The sequence below is a fragment of the Staurois parvus genome, unplaced genomic scaffold (genome assembly GCF_062004578.1).
Source record: "Staurois parvus isolate SC_StPar_1 unplaced genomic scaffold, SC_StPar_1.0 ptg002140l, whole genome shotgun sequence".
Classification (NCBI taxonomy): domain Eukaryota; kingdom Metazoa; phylum Chordata; class Amphibia; order Anura; family Ranidae; genus Staurois; species Staurois parvus.
The window spans coordinates 5,948,384-5,975,673 of NW_028319936.1; the positions used below are offsets into that span (position 1 = coordinate 5,948,384).

Here is a 27,290-nt window from a genome sequence, read left to right on the forward strand (position 1 = left end):
GCTAGACATTGATCAGATTATTCTGATCTTCTATAGTCATGAAGTTTGGCCAGATCTGACTGATCAACCACTTTGCCTTAACAGTTCTGTACCACTTCTGGAGAAAATACAAGATCATCATCTAGGTTTTGGCAACAGGGCATAATTAAAGTGAACCTTTGCCAAGACTATGCACGTAAAGTATTTACACATATCTGAACAAGCAGTAAAAGCAGTTTCAAACAGTCCCCCATTTGCCTCTTTATTTACAGGCATTTTAGAGAAATCCTAATTATACCAAACAACAAAAACGATTATGCAGGATAACCAGTACTCAACATTTTGCAAAAAAAAATAGTCACAAAATCCCTTGAAAAAAGGAAGCTTGCCTCATTCACCTCACTCACAGAGTATTTTTCTTTAATAAAGCAACCCCAATGTCTAACCTACCCAAACTGTGTTCAGTAGTGAACACATGATCTTTAATGGTATAACTACTGTATACTCTGGTCAATGGTCAATGCTTTACATGGCCAATACTTGACATCTGTGGCAAACTTCAAAAAATGCAGGATCTGGAAACTGGAAAGGATTATAAGCATGCCTAAGTGTGGTTATCTTGTGGTTGGATTTCCCATACTTGCTGTTCTGTATCTTAATGAATAACAATTAAATTAAGGATTTGTTTGCTGCAAATACATATGAACCTAAAACAACCTAATTGGACTACTAACCGGCCAGTGTATTGATATTGCAAAGTGAACATGTGGCCAGGTAAGAAACAGAAGCTACTATAAGATTTTCCTGAGGTGGTACATGGTGCCATTGAGAATAGTAACTTGTGTCACGGGAGCCTCCACACTATTCTTTAGGGGATGTGGCCTGCAGAGTACAGAGTTTCATATGTGGTGGTCCTACCTGGAAGTGAGGAGGTTTTCATTTACTCTCTTACCCTGGTGAACCTTATCATATTGGGATGCCCAGTGGAGGAGTCTCAGGGACACACAATCAGACCAATAGCGTTTATCTTTGTAGCAGCCACAATCTCTATCGTCAGGTCTTTCCCAATATTCCATTTGAACTATTGAAGGCCAAACTCGCTTAGATTATGATAAATTAATGCCTTTTCGTACTTTTGAATGATAAATTGGTCTTCTTTGAAAAAATAAATCTGGGATTCCTGGATTAAACACATTTCGGATTCCTCTTGAGATGGATCTGATGGTCCATATTTTGGCTGGACAGGGCTCACTTTCTCCTCCTGTTTTCCTTTCCTACTACTTTCTCCTTGATTTTGTTATATGGCTTTTATTCCGACAATTACCACATAATGTGTAGTATGTGATGGATATAGGCTTGCACACAGTGGGAGTGAAGCCCAGATATCGTAGTAAAGTTATATGTATACCTTGTACTACCCTCACCCTTTAAATAAGTAGACTACAGGACAGACTATTTCTGCCACAATGCTGTTCCAATTTCAAAAACCCCCCCACACACACAATTGTGACACTTTCAAAGATGTAGTGTAGATTTATGCCTTTATACTCATGTTTCCTGCATTGTGTTATGAGGAAATCTGTATGCAATGGAAAACAATTTATTTTCTCTATAATCTTGTACTTTTGTATACATCTGGAGCATGCTTTTTGCTATATGTTCTATTGTTGGCTTCTGTACCTTTTATTAAAATAAAAACTATTGAAAAAAAAACCAGAAGCTTATTGAATTTGCAAATTCCAGGGCACTTTAATATTTAAATATTGATGAGTTTGTATATCACCATTGGCTCGCCACCATTATGGCTATTCTCTATTACCAATAGTAAGGCACTGGAATAGAGGGAAGGAAAAAAATACAGTTTAGCTTGCCCTTGATCAGATGTTTGATTACTATTTTTGTATTTTCCCTTACTGCAAACTTTGGTAAATTGGACACTTGGTTTAAACACAATTCGATAATATATTTTTTTACTGGAATTGTTGTGTAAAAATGTGTTTTAGAAGCAAAAGCTAAACTGATTTCTTATTTATTTGTTAATAGATTCATTCTTGCACGCAAATCAAGGAAACTGGCACATCTATCAAAAGATGAAAGGTAAACATTTCTATTAAAGATTTTGTGTTTGTGTGTGGCAAATATCAATTGCAGACATTTACTGTCATTTTATTGGGATAGTTTTTATTAAAATGTATTAATTATGCATATGATGTACAAATAAACAGAAAACAAACATCACCTTGTCATCTGCCATCAAAAGTACCAGTATTGTCAGGGTAGCAAAGTCCACTTAGAAGTTTTGAAAGTCACCAAGCCAGGTGAGACAATAACATGGAAGAATCCAGCAAAGGGCCACAATGCCCCTTCTGTCGTATTAAGAAACAGAAACCTTAGCTAAATATCACCAGCAATATACATTTTGGCAGCCATACATATTTAATCTATGCATGTTTTATCCTCTCTATTGTTTGGCCGAAAATAAACCTTAAGGCTAAAGTTGTACATCTTTTACCAATGCAATATATTATATTATACATATTCCATTCCAACAATTTATACCAAACAATGCTTCTTATTTCCCAAATCTTCTAAAACAAAAGTTAAAGGGGCTAGATAGGTATCGAAAAATATGTTTGATATGGCTTCTAAAAAGGGAACTTTGACAACTACCTTTTGGGTTTTGTGCCACAACATTTATTTTGTTCTATTTCTCTGTGAAAATTGGTTTCCCAATCTGTTTATTATTTGTTTGCTGGAGGATTAATAATTACTGAATATTAGTAAGGTTTATAAATACTGAATAATGGGATCAACAAGATGGTAGTGTTTAAAAATAAGATGTATATAATTTATGTTTTTTGCAAGAACCTTTTATAAAGGAAAGATATAATGGTTTTGTATGTTTTTTTATATTTTATGTCCATGACTGAAAAAAATATTTTTTGAAAATATATTTTATTTTGTTTCAGGTTATTTTTTTTTTTTTAATATTATGGAGTCTTCAATCTTGCTAACAGGTGGAGCTGTAGTCTCCTTTTCACATATGCAATTTTATCATTAAATGTTGAAAAAGTTTGTTTGGGCAAAATAAAAAAAAAAACGTATGCAGGATATCTATGCACAATTCATGCATATTCTTGTATGTTTTGACAATTGAAACAAACACAGAAATTACAGCTGTTGATCTGCCAGAAATACAGTGAGCGGCTAAATTCCTGTAGTGAACTGACAATGTTATCACTGTGTTGTACTGTTAGTATCGCCCATTTATTTTTTGTGGAGCTACATAACACATCCCCCTTTCCTCATATCCATAACATAAAGGGGAGATGTTCTGCTATGCAACAGAAGAGATCTCCAGGAAATAATACTGCCTTTTAGTGCAGCACAGACAGCATTGTCACCTCACTACAAGAAGTAATGGGTCCACTGAAGTTAAGGCAGGATCAACAGATATTTTTTTCTGTACTTTCAGCATTTGTAAGAGACAAAATATAGGAAATAAGCATGATTTACAGAGATACACTATAATGTTTGCATGTTCACCAATTTCTGTCGTGCAACATGAGTTTTCACTTTTTTTACAGTAAGCGGAAAATCAAATGTTAACTACAGAAAATAAAGTCAATAAGTTACTATAGACTACTTTACTTTGCAAATAGTTGTTATCCTTTGCATCTGCAAATTAAATAAGCTTAAATGTGTTGGCTCAACAATACAGTTTACACTCTGAACACAACATGTGTGGTTAAATGAAGTAACCCACGACAATTGCACTTATTAAATAATTCCATTTGTGAGTTCATTTGAGGTTTACTTGTGCTACTGAATTTTGCACATGATCATCTAAATAAGTGCAACTAAAAAATGGCTTGCTGCATTTACTTAAAAAAGTAAAGATGTGGGGTCCTCTGAATCCCAGCCAGGACAATATCTGCTTGAGATTTGCATGTCCTCCCTGTGCTCGTGTGGGTTTCCTTTCACACTGCAAAGCCATGCTGTTAGGCAGGGGCAGACTGACAACTCATGGGGCCCCCGGGCAATAGGGGATTATGGGGCCCCTGTGTCCTTGCCCAAACTCAAAAAAGCCTATGAAAAAAGTACCAGGGGCATCTCATGGGGCCCCCTACTGACCCTGGGCCCTCGGGCAGTGCCCGAGTTTCCAAATGGTCAGTCCGCCCCTGCTGTTGTAATCTCCTTAATGGCAGGGACTAATATGAGGGTATGTAAGGAGTTGTGAAAAAATGTAAATATATATACAGTATATATAAATGCTATATAAATGCTTGTACGGTTTGCTAACACATCATAACAATCTAAATTTTTATGACACTTAATTGTAGTTTTCCTAACTAAATATCTTTAATGGATGGAAATGGACATTTTGGTAACTTATGGTTTATATTGTAATCTATTTAAAAGGTGAATGAAAATACTGCCCTATTTTTTATAAGTGAAACAAACCAATTTTTTTAGAGTTTATATATTGCAGTTTTCACTTATCCTATGAATTCATTCTTGGGATACTAAAAACTTAATTTCAATGCATATGACTTCAATGGGTTACCAGCATATGTACAAGCAAAAAAGAGACATTTGTTTCTTGTTTGTTTGCTAAAAGCTGTGTAGTGTACTGTTTGGCTACAAATGTTAGCCTTTTGAGGACATAACTTTCCATGTAGTCATTAAAGTGTATTAAAGTCAAAACTTAAAAAAAGAAAAAATAGTACAGTAGGGGAAGGGTAAAATGGTAAAACCTCACAAAAAGTTCCCTGCTGGGGAGACCTACCGTCATTTCCTGATATCAAAAGGAAATTAGATAAAATTTCTCCAAAATGAATGGAATTTCCACCTTAGTGATTTGTCAGAGGAACTAGAAATGTTCCCTAACTTTTTGCTCTTGATTTCTCTTCACTTTCTGTTTCAGTGATAATGGTCATTAGGACAACAAAAAAAATTGCCTTTACATACACTTTAGGATCCCTTTACATATGTATATATTGTTTGTCACACTTAAATGATTCAGATAATCAAATAAATATAAGTGATGATATCATTTATTAAGGGAAAATATCTGTCCAAACCTGTCTGGCCCTATGTGAAAAGTAATTGATGGCCAGACATTCTCCTTCAGGATTTTCTGGAAGAGTGCAGAATTCAGGGTTCCATCAATTATGGCATGTCGTCCAAGGCCTGAAGCTGCAAAGCAACCCTAGACCATCCCACTACCACTACCATGTTTGATTGTTGGTATGATGTTCTTTTTATGAAATGCTGTGTTAGTTTTACACTTAATGTAATGGTACTAACACCTTCCAAAAAGTTCAACTTTTGTCTCATCAGTCCACAAAATATTTGCCCAAAAGTCTTGGGGATAATCAAAATGTTTTTGGCAAATGTGAGACAAGCCTTTGTGTTCTTTTTGGTCAGCAGTGACTATTGGCTTGGAACTCTCCTGTGGATGCCATTTTTACCCAATCTCTTTCTTATTGTTGAATCATAAACACTGACCTTAACTGAGGCAAGTGAGGCCTGCAGTTACATAGATGTTGTTCTGGGTTCTTTTATGACCTCCTGGTGAGTCATTGTTGTGCTCTTGAAGTAATTTTGGAAGGCCAGCCACTCCTGGGAAGGTTCACCTCTGTTCCATGTTTTCTCCATTTGTGGATAATGTCTCTCACTGTGGTTCACTGGAGTTCCAAAGCCTTAGAAATGGCTTTGTAACCCTTTCCAGACAGATACATGTCAATTACTTTGATTCACGTCTGATCCTGAATTTGTTTAGATCGAGGCATGATGTGTTCTATCTTTACATCTGTTAGCATGCTTCACTTTGTCAGACTGCTTCTATTTAAGTGATTTCTTGATTCAGCAGGTCTGGCAGTAATCAGGCATGGGTGGGACAAGTGAAATTTAATTCAGCTTTCCAAAACGTCATTAATCACAGTTCATTTATGATTTAGAGAGGGCGGGGGCAAATACTTGGTCAGGCAGGTTTGGACACCTTTTTTTCCTTACGTGAAATCATCTTTTAAAAACTGCATTTTGTATTTACACAGGTTATTTTTGTGTAATAAAATTTGTTTGATGATCTGAATCATTTAAGTGTGACAAATATGCGGGGGAAAAAATCAGGAAGGTGGCAAATACTTTTTCACAGCACTGTGGTTATATATATATATATATATATATATATACACACACACTATATGTGCTGTCCTACTTACTAGATAACAAAACTGACAGACACAGCGTTGTGTTTCATTCCAAAACTGACTTCTGTGAATAGTTCTGTAAAACTGTATTACAATCACATAAACTGAAGGTATGCTTGTACACATGCCTGTACACATGTCTGTCTTACAAATGCATACAATGAACACATTTCTTGCAAACAGCTACCTACAAATCAGATTTAATACATTGAAATAAGACCTAGCTATGTATGTGACTTTAGCAAACACAATGAAAGAACTTACAGGCATATGTGTATCAAAGGAAGAATTGAGGAGACATTCACTTGTGTTCTTCTGGAAGCTGAAATGGCTGCAGTGGTTTATGGAAACTCTTTATTTTTTAACAAACATGAGACACTTACTGTTCATTACTGACAAGGGTGCAATTGCAGTCAACGCCCAATAAATGGTTCCCTACTTAACACAATTATGAAATAAAGAACACTGATATATATATACATACAGTTGTGCTCAAAAGTTTGCATACCTGACAGAAATTGTGACATTTTGGCATTGATATTGAAAATATGACTGATCATGCCAAAAAATGCTCTTTTATTGAAGGATGATAATCGTATGTGGCCATTTATTATCAAACAGTTGTTTGGCTCCTTTTTAAATCATAATAATGACAGAAATCACCCAAATGGCCACGATCAAAAGTTTACATACCGTGGAATGTTTGGCCTTGGTACAGACACACAAGGTGACACCACACGGGTTAAAATGCCAATTAGAGGTTAATGTCCCACATCTGTGGCTTTTTAAATTGCAATTAGTGTCAGTGTATAAATAGTCAATGAGTTTGTTAGCTCTTGTAATGTATGGCATGTATGATATCTATGAAGAAATTAAATGGAACTTAAGTCAAAATAGAATTGTTACTTTCCCTAAAACATTGGATGCATTTCATGCAAACAGGTATCTGCTGTGTAATTTTGTTAACAAAAATTTGTCAAATCTTTTTGTAGAAAGAGAAAAATCTGTGAGTTGTATGCAAAAGTTCTGGATTCAGAAGAAGCTCTACATGTAAGCTAAAAGTCTACATTTAAATGATCATAAATTCATTAAATTTAAACATTATTATATTACAAAATCAGTTTTCGAAGAAAATATTGTGGGGGGAGGAAAGGTGTTTTCCCACCTGAGTCCAGGCTGCATGTAGCCTGGTAAAGAATGCTTATAAACTCTACATCACTAACAGCTGAATTATGACTATGAGGTTAATGAGCAATAGCAGCCATTTGTTCTTTAAAACTTCTATTATACGTAATGTTTCTCCCCACAGTATTTGACCGGTCACCTGATATCATGGGATCTTTTTCTCCCCTCCTAGGCCCTGGTCAATCATGAATTTTGCAGAGAACACACACATGCAAAGACTTGAGCACTATTCCCTACAGACCTGGGCAGATTAATTGCACACCCCCTGGGAGTGGGTCATTGATGTCCTGAGCTTACTGGAAGGGGGTTCAATGAAGGCAGGGGTGATGCAACCCATAAAAAGGGGCTGGTGTAGGGCTAATAAATAGATATATTAAGCTGAGCCTGAAATTGGGCTTAAATTATTGACATTTTTTACATGTTTTCTGTGAGAGATTGCAGAAACTTTCAAGTAGTTGAAACAGTTGGGCTGGCCCACTGCATGTATTTTCAATCTGCTACTGCAAAAAAACTAAAAAAAACAGGATATGTCATGCTGATTGCTGAATGGAAGTGCTAAAGATAAAGGGCCCATGAAGTTTTGACTTCTGAGGACTGGTATTTCTACCATTATCTTTCAGGCTTGTCTTCCTTTTTCTTCCGCTCCTAGATGGAGTTGTTGAGCCAATATCAAGACTGGCGTGCCAAGGGGCATTTACATCAAATATAGATCACACACATTTATTGTATTCTATCACTAAGGAATCAGGGTTCAGGCAGGTACCAATCAACCCATTATTATTATTATTATTATTATTACTACGAGTTTATATAGCGCCAAAGGGTTTGCTCAGCGCTGTACAATAGGGGGGACAATACATGGCACAGTACAACAACAACAAACAACGTACGAGGGGTAAGAGGGCCCTACTCTTACGAGCTTACAATCTAGGAGGGAGGGGGTAAAGGTACAGTAGGAAGTGGCTGAGGGGGATGAAGTGGTGGGAGGAATGAGGGAGGATGGCCATTAGGTGAGGGTGGGGTAGGCTTCCCTGAAGAGATGGGTTTTGAGGGAGCGCCTGAATGTGAATAGGGAAGGCGACAGTCTGATGGATTGGGGCAGTGAGTTCCAGAGGATGGGGGAGGACCTGGAGAAGTCCTGCAGTCGTGCATGGGAGGAGGAGACCAGGGAGCAGGATAGAAGGAGGTCCTGTGAGGAGCGAAGGGTACGGGTAGGGTGGTACTTGGTGATCAGGTTGGTGAGGTAGTCAGGGGCAGTGTTGTGAACGGCTTTGTAGGTCAGGGTTAGGAGTTTAAATTTGATGCGTTGGGCAATCGGGAGCCAGTGGAGGGAGAGGCAGAGGGGGGTGGCAGAGGTGGAGCAGGTGGTGAGGTGGATGAGTCTGGCAGCTGAGTTCAGGATGGTCTGGAGCGGGGAGAGCCTGCACTTGGGTAGGCCAGTGAGGAGGGAGTTGCAGTAGTCAAGGCGTGAGATGATGAGGGAGTGTACTAGAAGTTTGGTGGTGTCTGGGGTGAGGAAGGAGCGTATCTTGGCAATGTTGCGAAGATGGAGCCTGCATGTGTTTGTGAGTGATTTGACATGCGGTTGGAGGGAGAGGTTCGCGTCAAGAATGACGCCAAGGACTTTGGCTTGCGGGTGGGAGTGATAGTGGAGTTGTTGGTGATGATGGATAGGATGGGGGGGGGGGTGTTGGCAGGGGGAAAGATGAGGAGCTCGGTTTTGGAGAGGTTGAGCTTGAGGAAATGTAGCGACATCCAGTCTGAGATGTCATTTAGGAGGTGAGTGATGCGGGCGGAGATAGTGGGGGTGAGGTGAGGGGTGGAGAGGTAGATTTGGGTGTCGTCAGCATAGAGGTGATAGTTGAAGCCGTGAGATTGTACGAGTTTGCCCAGGGAGGAGGTGTAGATGGAGAAGAGAAGGGGTCCAAGGACAGAGCCTTGGGGGACCCCAACAGAGAGGGGGAGGGAGGTGGCACCATTGTAGGTGACACTGAAGGAGCGTCGGGATAGGTAGGATGAGAACCAAGAGAGAGCAGTATCTCCGATGCCAAGGGAGAGTAGTTTATTAAGGAGGAGGGGGTGGTCAACTGTGTCGAAGGCCGCAGAGAGGTCCAGGAGAAGGAGGACAGAGTAGTCGCCCTTGGCTTTGGCGTTGAGTAGGTCGTTAGTGATTTTGAGGAGGGCAGTTTCAGTGGAGTGTAGGGGACGGAAGCCGGACTGTAGAGGGTCAAGGAGGTTATTGTCTGTAAGGTGGGCGCTTAGGCGATCGTAGACTATGCGTTCAAGGAGCTTGGAGGTGAGTGGCAGCAGGGAGATGGGTCTGAGGTTGTTGGGGTCCGCGGGATCCAGGGAGGGCTTTTTGAGGATGGGGGTGATATGCGCGTGCTTTAGGGGGGAGGGGAATACGCCAGTAGAGAGGGAGAGATTGAAGATGTGGGTGAGGGAGCGGATGAGGGAAGAGGGGGGTGACCGGAGGAGTTGAGAGCTGATAGGGTCCAGGGGGCAGGTAGTGAGGCGGGCTTTTGAGAGGACTTTAGCGACTTCCTCAGTAGTGACAGGGCTGAGGGAGTGCAGTACAGGGGGGTTATGGTGGGCGGGGCATTGGGAGAGGAGGGGGGCAGTGCGGTTGTGAGGGCAGAGGAGGGGGGAGATGAAGGGGTGACGGGGGCGAGGAGGCTAGGTGGGGAGTTAGATTGCAAGTTGACGATGTCCTTACGGATAGCGTCAATCTTGTTGTGGAAATGGGTGGCAATCTCGTGGGCGGTGAGAGAGGTACTGAGTGGAGGAGGGGGGGGGAAGAGCAGGGAGTTGAAGGTGGAGAAGAGTCGGCGGGGGCAGGAGGAGAGGGTGTTTATTAGGTTAACAAAGTAGACCTGCTTGGCGGCGTGGAGGGAGGAGGTGTAGATAAGAAATGCAGATTTGTAGAGGGAGAAAGTATGAGGGGACCTGCTTTTGCGCCACAGTCTCTCCAGTGCGCGACTGCGACGTTTGAGGCGTTTAGTGCTGTCGGTCTGCCAGGGTTGAAGCGGTCTGGGTTTGATGATGCGTGTGGTTAGGGGTGCCAGAGAGTCTAGGGCAGCTGACAGTGAGTCATTGTACAAGGTGGTGGCTATGTCAGGACATGACAGTGGGAGGATGCTGTCGTGTAGGCAGTCGGCGGCAGAGTGGAGGGGGGCCGGGTTCAGGTTGCGGAGGTTGCGGCTGGTGATGGTTTGGCGTTTTTGAGGGGGGGGAGTTGGGGGAAGGGGAGATGGAGAAGGTGAGGAGGTGGTGGTCGGAGAGAGGGAAGGGGGTGTTCGAGAATTGGTTGAGGGTACAGAGGTGGGAGAAGACGAGGTCCAGGGTGTTCCCTCCGAAGTGGGTGGAGGATTGAGTGTGCTGTGTGAGCGCGAAGGAGGAGGTTAGGTGGAGGAATTGGGAAGTAGCCGGGGTGTTGTCGTTGATGGGGATGTTGAAGTCCCCGAGGATGATGGTCGGTAGCTCAGAGGAGAGGAAGAAGGGGAGCCAGGCGGCGAAGTCATCCAGGAAGCGGGCTATGGATCCGGGAGGCCTGTAGATCACTGCGATCCTTAGGGGGGTGGGTGAGAAGAGTCGGATGCAGTGCGCCTCAAAGGAGGGGAAGGAAAGAGAGGGTGGGTTAGGGAGGACCTGGAAGGTGCTAAGCGGTGATAGGAGCAAGCCGACACCACCACCTCTGCGATCGCTCAGTCTTGGTGAATGGGTCCAGATGAGACCTCCATGGGTGAGTGCCGCAGGGGAAGTGGAGTCATTGGCCTGTACCCAGGTTTCGGTGACTGCTAGGAGCTTGAGGGAGCGGGAGATAAAGAGGTCATGGATGGCGGTAAGCTTATTGCAAACCGAACGGGCATTCAGGAGTGCAACCGAGAGAGGGGGGATAGATATGGGGAGGAGGGGTACATGTATGAGGTTGAGGGGGTCGCGTCGGTTGGCGTGAGCAGGGGGGGCTCTAGGGGGGGTGTGAGGTGGTGAGGGGCCACGGTTTGGGGAGATGTCCCCAGCTGATATGAGAAGGAGGAGGGTAAGGAAGGTGGCGTGGGAACGGGAGGTGTAGGAGCGCTTGGGTCTGAAAGTGGTGGCAAGTGGGTCAGCGGGGAAGTGGAGTAGCAGGAGGAGGTGGTGGGTGCCATAGTGGGGAGAGGGGAGAAGTGAGGGGGCGATATAGAGCTGCTTAGCGGGGGTGGGTGGGTAGAGGAAGGCGGTTTTAGGGATGGAGGAGAGGAGGACAAGGAGGAGGAGCGCGGGCGGCATGTTGGGGTGAGCGGGGTGCAGGAAGGGTCAGGGTGGGTGAGGGGGTGCTGGTCAGGGATGGCGAAGCAGTGTCCGAAACGCAGTGGGAGGTGGCTGGTAGTCCCAGGTGGGGTGGAGGGCAGGGGATCCCTGGTGGGATGGTGGCCGTGCTATCCCTGGTGGGTTAGTAGCGATCCCTGGAGGGATAGTGGTTAAGGGTCCCTGGTGGTTAGGGTTTCCGGTGGGTGGTGGGATCCCTGGTGGCTGGTGGTGGGATGGTGGTTGGGCTCCCTGATGGGTAGTGGGTGCCCCTGGTGGAGTACCTGATGTCCTGGAGCGTCGGGGTGGAGGTGGATCCCTCCTATGTTAGGAGGACCGTTGGTGGTGGTGGTAGTTTCCCCGGAGGAGCGGAGGCGTCCCGCTGCGATTCCAGCCACGGCCGGCAGGAAACACCGCGGCTTCGGGTGCCGTGGTAGGCCTCAAGCCGCTTCGGACCGCCGGAGCTCCGCTGGAGGGACGGAGTGTCTGTGTCCCCTTCAGGGTGTTTGTGGGGACAAGCCGGCCATAGACTTGAACCTGCTGAACCGGCCCAGATTTGAACCATGTATGGGCAGGCTGAATGTACCAAAGTTAATCAATCAACTTGGGTACAATCAGCCTTTCGGATTTGCCATGTGATTATTGCTACTAATATAACCACTAGCAGTAATCATTGTTCTCCTGGCGGGGGCAGCTCCACCTGCTGGGGGAACACAATGGCTCCATGGGAGGGATTCGCCCATCAACATTGACTGTGCTGATGGGGGAATTGAGTATTTTTCTTTCCTGCAGCCCATAATTGCAGGAAAGAAAATTGCTCCATCTTATGTCTTAGGACACAGTATTTTGAGACCTGTGTGAAATATTGAGACCAGGGTGTGGCCATTTCCTCTGTATTGTGGATATTTGAACAACTCTTTACTTTACTGATAACAGCTCTCACCTATTCATTTCAAATGGAATGATTGGATCTTGGTCACAGAGATTTTCCAGGATGCTTAAGATTGTTCTAAACTTAACCCTTGAAATAGCAGTATTATTTCAGTTTTTTTTTCTAGTTTGCTAACTGTATAATTCAGGTATGAATTGTGAATATTTCACTAGCCCGTGCATTATGAAGAAAAAAACTGGTGTGAAGAGCAGTATTCGGGGGGCTGCTACACAGCTTATTTCCCACCAGGAATCTTGACCCAGTATGGAAGGTAAGTTATAATATATTATTTAAATATTACAAAACAGATATTAAAAAAATCCAAATTCCATGTGCCCAGTTTATACCATTTATCTCAATGCTCCATTGATCTACAATTGGCATAAACATAGGAACTGTGCATGGCTAGTGCACCTCCTCAGCCACTTGGACCATATTCACAGGAATTTAGAGCCATGATTTCCTCCTGAGCTGGCCATGTTTGAGAAGCATGGAGAGCATTTTCCCATGTCCCCCTCCCCCCTTTTTTTTCTCTTCTGGTTTCATGGCGCATGGGCTTTATTTTGCCTACTTCTCTTGTTTCTTGGTGCTTTTTGTAATGTATTCAATGTGTTCTGATATATGTTTTTACAGCGCTGTGTGGTGGATTAATTCCTCGCATGATCTTTGCAAATGTTCTCCTTTTTTGTCTTTGTCCTTTGACACATTTAAAACTAAAACTAGCAAATCTAGATTGAACTAAAAAGCTTTAAAAAAATGTTTATTATTTATTTCAGGTACTTATATAGCACTGTCAATTTATGCAGCACTTTACACATATATATATTGTACATTCACATCAGTCCCTAACCCTCAAGGGGTGTACAGTCTAAGGTCCCTAACTCACATTCATACATACACGGGACAATTTAGACAGGATCCAGTTAGCCTACCAGCATGTCATTGGAGTGTTGGAGGAAACCGGAGTACCCAGAGCAAACCCATGCAGGCACAGGGAGAACATGCAAACTCCAGGCAGGTGGTGCCGTAGCTGGGATTCAAACCAACAACCCTAGTGCTGCCAGGTGGAAGTGCTAACCACTTAGCCACTGTGCTGCCCAGACTAGAACGCTTTACTAATTATTGTTTTACACACTCAACAATGTCAACATTGCTTCTCTTAGGCCCCCCCCCCAGGGGTAGTCCAATTGGGTCCACTTGTCTTATTTTTCAAATGGACCTGTTTAGAACCTCCATATTAGTCTATGGACTGCCAGTTGTAAAAAGACTTGTGTCCATTTAATTTTGATTACCTTTGAGTCTAACCAGGTCAGAAAAATACGCAGAAAAGGTCTGCATCTTTTTCCATTTTTTTTTACCCAAACATGGTGGATTAGAGGTAACTGAATGTAAATGGATGCAAATCAGTTTATATTTGGATGCCCATAAATCTAATATAGTCAGGAAAGCTCTAGTTTTTAAATGCAGCAAAAAAATTCAACAGACACGGATATCAAAGTGACATCCATTCTGTTCTACTCTGATTCAGCAGGGAATCTGTACTGGATCCACTGCTGATCAGATCGGACATGGCCATATGTGAAATGAATCTTAGATCTGAAGTAAATATAACAGCCCAGTGAATGGTGTGCTTCAGTTTGATCCATGTGCATTTCTAACCATTTTATAGGGTTCTTCGGCAACCTTTTGGTCGGCTCTACTTTGCTGGCACAGAGACTGCTACAGAATGGAGTGGCTATCTTGAGGGAGCAATACAAGCAGGAGAGAGGGCTGTCAGAGAGGCAAGTGATATTGTAATATCAAAGTAATGTTTTATATATTTACTTTGGAATATGTGATTTACAATAAATTACATTTTTGTGGCAATATAAATGTACAGTGCTTATTCAAATGTAATAGATTCATATTTAAGAAGCAAAAAAAACATTTTTAAATTAAATAAATGTGTGTTATAATCAATAGAGAAGTCAGTTTGAAGCAATGTTTTGGTTAGTTCTGGTGTACATGATGGCAAAATTCTTTATTTTATATTTGGTGTCATATTCTAGATCTTATTTACCTTGGGCAGAATTCCAGAAAGTGATATATGGATGCCAGAACCACAGTCTTTGGTAAGAACAATATCTATATACCATCTGTATCATTTAATTTAGTTCAGCACAGTGGGCTAAGTGCAAAGAAATGTTTTATTGTCAATGCCCTATGTTTTATCCCTTTGGTTTATATTACTTTGTTATTACCAAAATACAGTATATCCATTTGTTGAAAGATGCATTGCTGTGTTATTCACTGTGAGAGGTCTATAGTGAGTTGGAAGACAAAGGGGGGATTTAATAAAAAGATGAAATTTGCTGATGTTAAAGCAGAACTACGGTAAAGAAACGTTAGGTCTGGAAGAAGCAGCACAATGAGCCAATCAGGTGTGTTACTGCAATAAGCATGCTGATAGGAAGGAAGAGCTGACTGACAGACAGATGAACTTTTCAAAGTGGCAAATCTACTTTCACTGTCCATTCACAGAATGGGGGTGGAAAGGAGACCTATCAGGGAAAGTGAAACTACACCAGAGGAAAATCAGGTCCCCTGTCTTACCAGACAGGGCTGTGTAAATCTCAGAAATTAATGGACAGAAATACAATGCATTTTAGCAGTTCAAATAACTCCCATATACTGTATTTACAGTATATCATCTTTCTATATATTGTAGCTGTTTGCCTGGAGTTTAGCTTTAGGGGCTGCATCCATAGGCTTTTGTTCATGTGCGAACTGCTTCTCTTCCCATACAAATCAAAAAGAATGCAAAAACAGCTTGAGGAAGGCTGTTACAACTTAGAATGAAGTCAAATGCAGATCAGAAGGAGGTCAGCTGCAGTTCACATGCACATTTCAATGAATTGTGAATGAATTCAGAAGTATATCATACTGATGAAAAATGTAATCCAAATGAGCCTGAAAGTGAGCTGCATCTGCCATTTAAAACAAGTCCAACTATTGTGTATAGCATTTGTTACAGTACATATTTCCACTTGTTGAAAAATACTGTTCACTACAGATTATTTAACATTTATGGGTCATCCAAACAAAGAGATGGAAATTCTAACCAACATGAATAGCAATACACGTGAAGGAGCTTTTACCCCTCTGTGGTCTAGCTAAAACTAAAACCTAAGTTTAGGATGGAATAAAAATCTAAGCATGTATTTTCTATTTACAGTACAATTTAATTTCATAATATAAAGTGTGTCGCCCAAAGTGAGAAATTCCAACCAACATGGACAGACAGCAATACACACGTGAATGAGGTTTTAACCCTTCCGCACTCTAGATAAAGCTAAAACTTAAGTTTAGGATTGAAAAAAATGTAAGCATATGGTATTTTCTACGTATAGTATTTTATTATTATTATTATACAGTATTTATATAGTGCCAACAGTTTGCTTAGCGCTGTATATTACAATGGGAGACAGTACACAAGACAGTACAGTAACAATACTATACAATACAGGAGGGGTTCGAGGGCCCTGCTTCTTGGAGCTTACAATCTAGGAGGGAAGGGATAGTGGTACAGGAGGAAATAGCTGTGGGGGATGGAGTGGTAGGAAGAGTGGAGGAGATCGGCAATTAGGTGAGGGTGGGGTAGGCTTCCCTGAAGAGATGGGTTTTCAGTGTGTGCCTAAATGTGAGGAGGGGAGGTGACAGTCTGATGGATTGGGGTAGTGAATTCCAGAGGATGGGGGAAGCCCTGGAGAAGTCCTGGAGACGGGCATGGGAGGAGGAGACCAGGGAACTAGAGAGTAGGAGGTCTTGTGAGGAGCGGAGAGTACGTTTTGGGTGGTATTTGGATATCAGATCGGTGATGTAGTTTGGGGCAGTGTTAGGAACAGCTTTGTATGTCAATGTTAGCAATTTGAATTTTATAGACAATAAACTAAGGGGAGCTAAAAGCAACAATAAAATGCAATAAATAATATAAATCGTAGCCATATATAGTGAGCAGTATAGAATGGACCAAGTATAAAGAAAGCACTCAATGACGCTGAGATCATAGGTGCCCACGTATGTAGATACGTCCAAAGTGCATGTAGTGATAATGGTGACAAAGTCAATCTCTCTGAAATCAATACAGCATGGTGAAGAAATCAGTGACTCCTGTGGTTGTGGGAAATAAGCGTTGATTGCATTAACCAGATAGCTCAAATTATTGGGACCTACTCCTGGTCATCTGGATCTGGAACACTGTACCATCAGGGTCATCAGATCAGCAGCATGCAGGTAAGCCACATCAGAGGGGGATAGCTCATCTCCGGGTATTCAGTCATCAGCCACCAGGGGGATCATACACGTTCACACATGCCCGATCAGCAGGAGTACCTTAGAAGAGGGGGGGGGCTCGCAGAACAAACCCAGCCCATAAGAAGAAGTCTCCAATAGTGTAGTATTTATTGATACAGTATTAATCAAAAACAGATGAATGAACTTACATCAAAAAAATTTCCAAGATGGATGCTGGCCGTTCAGAGAAGCTGTGCAGAATGTGGTCAACGCTAGGGGGCACCTCCTTAACGCGTTTCGTGTAAAAACACTTTTTCAAAAGGGAGTGTGCCAGTATAAATCTCCTTCTGTTTATATCGTATGACGCGCATGCACTGTCTAACACAACAGGCAGATCTATGATATACAATATACTATCACATGCAACAGTACACGTGATCTACCTTTTAGAATGTTCATGCGGCAAGCAGTACGTTGGTAGAACAACCAGAATATTGGGAGATCGACTGCGTGAACATCTGCAGAACATTAAAAAAGGTTTCAAGGATCATTCCCTGTCTATGCATTTCCACCAGACACACAATAGAAACCCACATTCCCTGAAATTCACAGGGATTGACATAATAAAGAAACATTGGAGAGGGACGTATAAACAGAGATCAGTATCCATGTTAGAAACCAAATGGATATCCCCCTCTGATGTGGCTGATGTGGCTTACCTGGATGATGCTGATCTGATGACCCTGGTGGTACAGTGTTCCAGATCCAGATGATCAGGAGTAGGTCCCATATGTACTCCAATGCGCAATAATTTGCGCTATCTGGTTAGTATCTATATATAAAATAGTGGGCACCTATGATCTCAGCGTCATTGAGTGCTTTCTTTATATTTGGTCCATTCTATACTGCTCACTATATATGGCTACGATTTATATTATTTATTGCATTTTATTGTTGCTTTTAGCGCTGCATAGTTTATTGTCTATATATTTATGAAGAGGTTCCAGAGGTTTACCTTTTTTGCAAGCAGCTTTTATGTGCATCCATTTACCCAGCGCTCATTTAATTTTATATCATTTGAATTTTATCCGTTGGGCAATTGGAAGCCAGTGCAGGGATTGGCAGAGAGGGGTGGCAGTTGTGGAGCAGTTAGTAAGCTGGATGAATCTGGCCGCAGAATTCAGGATAGACTGAAGCGGGGATAGTCTGTGATGAGGTAAGCCAGTGAGGAGGGAGTTACAGTAGTGAAGTCGTGATATTATAAGGGAGTGAATGAGTTGCTTAGTAGTTTCCGGGGTTAGGAACGGACGTATTTTGGAGATGTTGTGGAGGTGAAGTCTACATGAATTTGTCAGCGATTGGACCTGGGGCTGGAAAGACAGATTGGAGTTTAGAATGACACCTAGTACTCTGGCTTGCGGGGTGTGGCTGATGGTGGCGTTGTTGGTCGTGATGGAGAAGTCGGGGGGGGCGCGGGCAGGGGGGAAAACTAGGAACTCAGTTTTGAAAAGGTTTAGGTTGAGGAAGTGGAGTGACATCCAGTCCGATATGTCGTTCAGTAGGCTAGTGATTCGGGCGGAGACTGAAGGGGTGAGGCGAGGGGTAGAGAGATAGATTTGCGTGTCATCGCCATAGAGATGGTAGTTGAATCTGTGGTAGTGTATCAGCTGGCCAAGGGAGGAGGTGTAGATGGAGAAGAGAAGGGGCCTGAGGACAGAACCTTGAGGGACCCCAACAGAGAGGGGGAGTGAGGGGGAGGTGGCAGCGTTATAGGTAACACTGAAGGAGCGCTGTGATAGATAGGAAGAGAGCCAGGAGAGAGCGGAGTCTCTGAGGCCAAGAGAGTGTAGTTTTTTGAGGAGGAGGGGGTGGTCGACCATGTTGAAAGCCGCGGAGAGGCCGAGGAGTAGGAGCACTGAGTAGTGGCCATTAGCTTTGGCGGTTAGCAGGTCGTTGGTGAGTTTGAGTACAATGTTATTTCATAATATAAAGTTTGTAAAATAGTATGATCCTTTTTTTTTTTTTTTGTAGGATATTCCAGCCCTACCAATAACAACTACCTTTTGGGAAAGAAATATACCATCAGTGCCAGGCTTACTAAAGCTTCTTGGATTTTCATCGTTGCTTACATCAACAGCTGCTTTAGGTCTGATGCTTTATAGAAAAGGCCTTCTCTTTCGGAATTAACATTGATTAGCAATCCAGATTCCAGTATATACTCGCTTTCAAATTTGTGAAATATTTCCACATTAAGACGTAATTGCGTGAATGTAAAGTGTTATTTTATATTTAAAACACCCCTGGTGTTTTATGACTGTGATGTTTAAGTTTTTAAAATAGAATATATTTAATTTACTGAATATGATATTAACTGTAGTTGGCCATTCTCAATTTTATAATAGATTTTTTTTTCTTATTTTTAATACTGATTTTATAAGTTATACTTGGCATAACCGTTTAGAGAAAACTGAAAAGCTACCTTATTATATTAGAAAACATATGTGAATTACTAAATGGTTAACTTTCTATTAACAAAATATATATTACCTCAGGATACATAATGGATCATTATACCTCTTTATGTGATACCTAGATAATGTTTGGTGATGTTTTTTAAAGTAAACCTGTCATTTTTGTTAGCTTTTAAAACAGAAAATCTTACAAGTAACACAAGGTGCCTGCTGTTACCTTTATTAAACCTGACAATATACTGGAAAAACTGGGAAGGAGACTTCAGTTTGTACGTCTCAGCTCATTCCAAGGCACTGCTGCTGCCACATCCTCTATTACAAGACACTGAAAGATAGCTCAATCCCTAACATGAAAAAACTAATAGGACTTTAAAGGTAGAACACCCAAAAAAAAAAAGAAAAATAAACATTCACATTTTTATTGTACAAAACATAAAAAAATATTAAAATATGAATGCCAAATCTCAAGATGTTGTTTCAAAACAGTTGCAGTTACATATCTGCCAGTGTTGGTGGCTGTATTACAACTTGATCATACAGAAGATCTCACATACATATCTTCATATTAGACATTTTTCGCAGGACAAAGCCTGCTTCCACGGGGAGAAATGGCATATAACTCTGTGGTTACAAAGTCAGAATGAGTACCAATGCATGTAAAACAGTACATTATACATTTAGTGGCATCTACACATATAGATTATACTATGTTATGTCAGTAAGTAGGTAATGTATGTGAGAGCTTCTTTATGATCAACTTGTGATTTAGTCACCAACACTGGCATGATATGTAACTGCAACTGTTTTGAAACATCATCTGAATATTTGGCATTCATATTTTAATCTTAATTTTTGTAATGTTTTGTACAATACAAACGTGTATTTTTATTTTTAAATCCTTTTGGATGCTGTAACTTTAAAATCCAATTAGTTTTTTCATGTTATGGACTGAGCTATCTTTCATTTTATTAAACCTGACTCTACTATCTTTGGGAATAAGTCCTGGCCCTTGAACAAAGCCAAATCTTTTTGTCAAGTCAGTGCCTATAGGCACCCTCTTTAGATGGAAGGGGAGTGGCAGGGCAGACCTCCAGAGATGGGGCTGTATTTGACAGAGTGTACCCCAGCACTCTATGGGGGTAGAGTAGAGGGTTTCAGACTGATAAATGTACAGCTTGCAATTTGTGATGCTTGTTCTTAGGTGGGTCTGAGTTTTAATACTTAAAAAGGTGGACTGGTTTGTTTAAGGAAGCCAAAGTGAAGTCACAGATATAAATATGCAGTCATATAGGTATTATAGTAACAATTTCTGTTTTCACAGTTTTACCTCCACTTACCTCTCACAGTAGTTGCATAGGATTTCTAAATATCACTGTGCAGGCCAATAGGTACCAGAGTTAGACCTACTGTACTCAGAAATCAGCATTCAGCAACATTGACAGGAAAAAGTATTCTAAGGCATTTCCAAGCACAAATCTTTGTAGAGGTATGGGACTATACATTAATGTGATAACAGGGTGTGAGAATAAAAATGGGCTTTAAAGAGAATTTATTTTCATTTTAGCAATCCTACTCTACTTTACAAGTAAATGGTAATTAATGCTATGAAAACATGACCTTTCCTTGAGAAAACATGTCATATGGGCTCTGCCAAAAAATAGAGGAACTAACATTAGGACAGAACTGTTTGTTGATCACTGATCCTTCCTAACAGTGAACACCATGTGACCAGTTACTCGGTATTAGATACATGACTAGCCAACAGAGGGCATATAGAGTTCCTTTTACCCAAAGAAAGGCATGTTTTTTTTTTCACAGTTACTGTTACTTGTACAGTAAAGCTATTTAGTTTAGAAGCAATTCTGAGTGTAGGCCCGTGTTAATGAACAGGCAGAATTCTGTCAATCTCACTTTTTTTAGTACAGTTGTGTATGTTTTTTTTTGCAAATGTGCAATGCAACACAGAAACCTACCTATTTTTTGTACAACTAATCTCGCCTTAAATTGTTGTAGCTTTAATATGAATTTTAAATAACGTATAAATCAACCCAACAATTCTCTGCTATATCAAATACTTAATAAACCCCCCCTCCCAAAAAAATGGAGCTAAAGAATAGGATACTCATATGAGTATTTTTATTCCCTTCATTATGATTAATGAGCATACTAATAGGTTAGCAGCAGTTCCTTAAACATAATACCAAGTTTGCTTTGGCTATATTGTTAATTTAAGAAAAAAATTAACATTTGAAGAACACAGACACAAATGTTAACGTGTAAATTAACATTAAGCTATGTAAAATATATATATTATATAGAGAAATAAAAGAAAAAAAATATACGCAATGGAAGGAGAATGGAGTAAAATTCTGGGGCCTTCCAAATAACAAGTTTGGTATAGACCTTTTAGCAGTTAAATGGCTAAATCACATGTAATGTAGCTAATATTTTTGATTGGAAAAATGAAAAAAAGTGCACAGTTCTCTATGTCTACTTGAATTATTTCTTGCTACTGCAAGTGGTTAGACTGCTACTTTGTTCTAAGAAATTTAAGGAGAAGCCTTGAAAAGATCTAAAACTGTCTACTTCATATAAAAAATAGAAATATACAGTGGAATCTGAAATCATTTCTTTAGCGTCTGTATTCTGTATACTATTTTATGCTGTATGTGTCAGTTACTGATAACACTTGTTGAAATTTGTATGTAGGGTTATGAAATGTGTATGTGAGCTTATAAAATATGTCTGTGGAAATCTAAATAGAGTTAATAGTGGACAAATTTTGAGGTATTATTGCATCATAATAACTTAGGCAACATTCTTCAAAGAACTTTGATTTGTAGATCCTAATAATCTGAGCTTACTTGGGAACATTGTGTGACAAAATGGTGAATTTTTAAGATTCCTAAATGCACAATGTTTATTTTTAGATATGTCAAGATACGGGCTGATAAATAAGTAAAAATTTAAAAAAAAATGTTATATAACCATGTAGTAAAATTTAAAAATTGTACAAATATTGGTTGTAAATGTGAATTATAATATTTGTCCAAATATAAGAACTGTGACTAACATAAATGTGGAATCCATTGTTTGAAAAGCATATGATAAATTGATAAAACAAGATCAATAGATACAAAATGCAAAAGACAACACTGGGTGATATAAACTGTTCCATAGTTAAAGCAAACTGAAAGTCAGGAAAACCTAATAACATCTGCCAAATACTCACTTGTCACCTACAACATCCCACCTAAGGGCTCAACAGACCAGTGATTTAATGTTACATTTGCTCTAATGCCATGAGTATGGGCCTTTAAATATGAAGTAGAGAGACACTGATAGACTACCTCTGCCTTAACATCCAATTAATCCTTATGTCTCCCTTTCATGCGGTTTTTTGGGTGCATTCATAGGGATGACAGAGAGGAATCACTGTCATCCTGGACATAAAAGGAATACACTGTAGGTGACAAGCAAGTATTTTGCAGGTATTTTTAGGTTTTCCTAACAGCAGGCTGTATGGAGGGCAGGTGGACTTAAAGTCATTTGTAGGTTATGCATGTATAGTAGTGCCTGATTTATGAAATCTTAAACTGAACCTGTGCAACTCAAACTGAGCATATAATGGACGAAAATACTCTTTGTCCAAATTATCAATATACCTAGGTTTGCAGACAATGAGGTTGGCGTACTAAAGCAGAAGAGACTGTTAATTTTGTAAACTGAATGTCCACATAGTCGAGTAAATAAGGTAAAGCTGTGTTTACTTTGAATACCTAATATTGTGGATGGGAAATTAAAATCTGATTTGATAGTTCAACTAAGGTGAAACTAAAGCAGGGTAAACATGGGCAGTTTTTTTTTTCATTCAACCAGTGGGTTGAATGAAAAAACTGACAGATCCCCGCATCCACACAAACGATGTGGATGCAGGGATCTCCCCTGCCATGCTTTTGAATTCTGACAGCGGAGACCCCCCTGTCGAAATACACCAATCAGTGCAATTGGCTGCAAGCCCTGATCGCATGCCAGTTTTCCAGCAGGACCATTTGAAAACAGCTGGTCTAATTATCAGCTTCTGTTGAACAGTGAGTATATATGGACTGAAATATGTCCAATTCCTGCTGAACCGGTTAAATTTCGATGTGTATACCCAGCTTAACTGAACCTTCACTGTGCATGTTGAATATCCACTTTGGACAGGCTCTGCTTCTTTAATAAACCATCTCCAATATGTAAAAGTTTACCTTTCCTGTAAAAGCAAGGTTGAACATGCCATGCCACAACCTCCTTATTGGTAGGTCATGCTATTCTTCAAATTAAAGAACCATTTAGAATGCTGAAGAACAAAGGGGCAGGGCTAAGCTTGACTGTATAGAAGTTGAGATTTCTATATATAATTTCACCTGCCAATATCTACAGATCTAGTGATCATTTTGCCATGCATTGTTTCATCAAAAGTATGTTTAGATTGAATTGCCCAGAATAGTTTACATTAAAGTGAGCCCATGCTCAGGGCAATGCACGTTATATGATTTACATATTCTGAACAAACATTAAAAGTAAAACTTTAAAACAAGTATCATTCACCTCTATAGTTATAGGCACTGTGGAGAAGGTGATCTTTAAAAGAGAAGTATGGCTTTCTGGAAAAAAAATCCTTTATGCTTACCGAGGTGGATGCAGCATCAATCCGGAGCATTGGCTCTGCAGTGAGAACTGAGTGATCAAATACTACTGATCTCTCAGTTCTCCCCTTCTGCTTTGAGCACAGAGCTGTGACTGTCAGTCGCCAGCTTTCTGATCTGTTCCTCCAGTGCACATTGGATTGTTCCTCCAGTGTTGGGCTGTGGAAGGGGTGGGAGGAGCTGGCTCAGGCTCTTAGCGGATCACTGAGAGGCTAAGACAGGTGCCCATCCAAGCTTTCTGGTGGATTCAAACCATATGGTCAGGATCTTTCCAGAGCCTGGACCAGCTCTGTGACGTCAGCCGGCAGCAGGCTTCAGCTTGCTGATGGCTGAAAACTAACTGCACTGTTGAGAACTAACTGCACTCCTGTGATCCATAGGAGAAATACAGTTAAAAAAGCTTTGGCTTTGCTTCTCCTTTAAAGTTCACAACAGAGGCACTGATATATGATTCTTATATCCCTGTGTATCCCCAAAAGCAGATTATTTTGCCAATGAAAAATACATATTATATAGTTGTATTTATTCCAACACCACACTTTATTAGGATTTCCCCCAAAAATGAAAAACAATAAAAAACTATAGAAAAAATTGGACTCGCCATAAACATAGTATTGTTATACATAAGTTCTATAAACCTCATACATGCATACATGGGCCACCATACATGGCATTATGGACTCCCAAAGCAAAGACTACTGCGCTTTTTTAAATTATATGGATGGATATTTAACCAGAGCTGCTATACTTGGCACCCAGCTACTCTATTAGTTTGGCTTAGTCAATTGTAAATTCCCAGTGCAACCAAAACAACCTTCTTCAAGTTGTTGTCTTTGCAGACCTAAAGTATTTAGAGTATATTATCAACGCTATACTACTTTGTCCAAGGAAAGCTTCATATTATGTGCCCAATTTTTCCTTGTGTAAATCAAATGGTATACAGACAGGAAAGCTGTAAAATCAGGATTTGTGTTCTAGTGGTATCATACAGTAGCATGTGTACCAAGTCTTTGTTAAAAAGTACTAATGCTAGGTGCACAGGTGAGTATGGACTGTCAAAACAATAGTCCACATCCACTCATCAAGGCTGAACTGTTGTGAAACATCAATTTCAGAGCACGGTTATATTACTCTATGGGTTAAGTTCCACCATATATGTTACTTGTGTCACAAACTCTGACTCATTGTGGATGGGCAAGATTTGATACATGACAACTTACGATTCTCAGGATTGCACATGTGAATTATGTATACATATTTATGGAGAGCTTGACTTTCTGGCTATTTGGACTTGATGCAATGTGAACTCATAACCAACTGTCTCACTTACCATGTATCCCATTGAGAAAACTTTGAACCAGAGAATTATAAAGTATATTGAGGTTCTGAATGAACATAGAACAGGGAGTGGTGTATCTGGCATACCCATGCAGAGTGTTTCCATTTACATTCTATGGCTATATGGTTTACAAACAATTCAGCTGTGATGATTAGGTATGCACTACTATTTTGACAATCCATACACACCTGGGCACCTTTAGCATTTGTTCTATGGTGTATTTTGAACAAAGACTGGGTACACATAGATCTGCTGAATGCTATGGAACACAAATCCTGATTTTATAGCTTTCCCACTTTAGTTTCATTTGAGTTACACAAGGAAATAGTGCGCTGATAATAACAAACTTTGCTCGGTCAATGAGTCATAAAGTTGATATACTTTCAATACTTTAGGTCCACAGGAACAACTTATCTTTTTTTTGGCTGCATGATAGATAAATGAACAAGTCATGCAGTTCACAATAAGCTGTACACAGTAGCTGTGTGCTTATACACAAAAAAAATCCCATAAAAACAAAAAACAATGTTTAGGGCAAGTCTTCTCTGGCCTATAGTTTTCTACTGTTTTACTGTATCTCATTTTGAAAGTCTTAAAATGTGATGTTGGGATAAATAAAAATGTATATTATGTTTTTCTCATTGGTAAAATATTCTCCTAATATTTCTTCTGCATTCTTTGTATTCTGTTTGCATATTTACTTACACAAGACAGGAATAAATAGTGAATATACAAAGACATTTGAAAGAATTGTAATGCCTTAAAGGAGAAGTAGGGCACTACTTTTCCTGTGGGTCACAGGAGTACACCTCTGCACTCCTGTGACCTGTATTCAGCTGACAGAAGGCTTAATATGCTGTTGACTGACATCACTCAGCAGGTCCAGGCTCTGGAGCTATCCCAACTTTAATGTCGGGATCCTCCAAGATGCCTGGAGTGGCACCTGCCTCAGCCTCTCAGTGAGCCGCTGAGAACCTGAGCCTGCCATTCCTGCCCCCTGCACAGCCCGGCACTCCAGTGAGCACTGGAGGGGCCAAGTAGAGAGAGCCAGTGACTGACAGTCATTAGGTCTCTGCTAACTGAAGACTGAGAACCAAAATATTAGCGGTCATTGATCACTCAGTTCTCAGTCTTAGAGGTGGTTAGGGAACAGATATAGCATCCACCTTGGTGAATATAAATGGTTATTTTTGTAAATTCCCATACTTCTTTTTTAATGTTAGATGTTTCAAATAGAACAAAAAGTATATATTTAGCCAAAATCTTTTCTTTCTTAGTTTTCGATAGAATAGGGAAGGGTTAGAACCCATCAGTAGTGTTCGTGCTAGGTAGACTTACCCTTTCCTGTCCTGGTGAACAGTGTCACTGAGACAAAAAGTGACTGGAAATCTAGAAGTTTAGAGTTGTCTTTAGAAGAGATGAAGGTAAATCCTCCCATGAGGACACCTGCTCCAGTGACAACTAATAATGGAGTTCTCCCAAATAAAGATGTTCACTTCTTACTGCTTCTCTATGATAGGTAATCTTCCCCCACAATGGCACAAAGACAGGAAAAAATAAACTGATGGGTTTTAACTCTTCCTTACTCTATCCAAAAAAAAAAAAATGTTGGACATACAGTACATGCTATTTTTGAGTCTATGATGTTGCTGATATCTTCATGCTTTTGCAAAATCAACACAGTAGCAAGTATATTACTACTTAAAGTATTTGTGCAAAAGTAGTATCCAATAGTAAAAAGTATTATTACTATTGGATATTATATATTATTGGCAAACTGTAAAAATGCTAAATACCAGAGATCTTTTTTTGAACCATAAATATATTTAACAGATAAACAGTCTTGAGAAAGGCAGGCTGTGCCCCACCGAAATGTTGACATTTACCTCCTTTTTTAAGTCCCCCTGAGTGCACCTGCTG

At 40.4% G+C, this 27,290-nt stretch overlaps 1 protein-coding gene across 1 annotated transcript in view; it reads left to right on the forward strand.

Moving 5' to 3' along the window:
• The window catches only part of LOC149432481 (amine oxidase [flavin-containing]-like), a 111,682-nt gene extending 92,477 nt beyond the window's left edge, over positions 1-19,205 (forward strand). Inside the window, exons 10-15 of the mRNA XM_089665169.1 lie at positions 2,023-2,076; positions 7,187-7,244; positions 12,771-12,868; positions 14,267-14,378; positions 14,646-14,708; positions 18,901-19,205. Of these exons, the coding sequence (XP_089521295.1) occupies positions 2,023-2,076; positions 7,187-7,244; positions 12,771-12,868; positions 14,267-14,378; positions 14,646-14,708; positions 18,901-19,056 (541 nt within the window). The 3' untranslated portion in view covers positions 19,057-19,205. The remainder of the gene's footprint in view (positions 1-2,022; positions 2,077-7,186; positions 7,245-12,770; positions 12,869-14,266; positions 14,379-14,645; positions 14,709-18,900) is intronic.
• Positions 19,206-27,290: the final 8,085 nt, after the last annotated feature.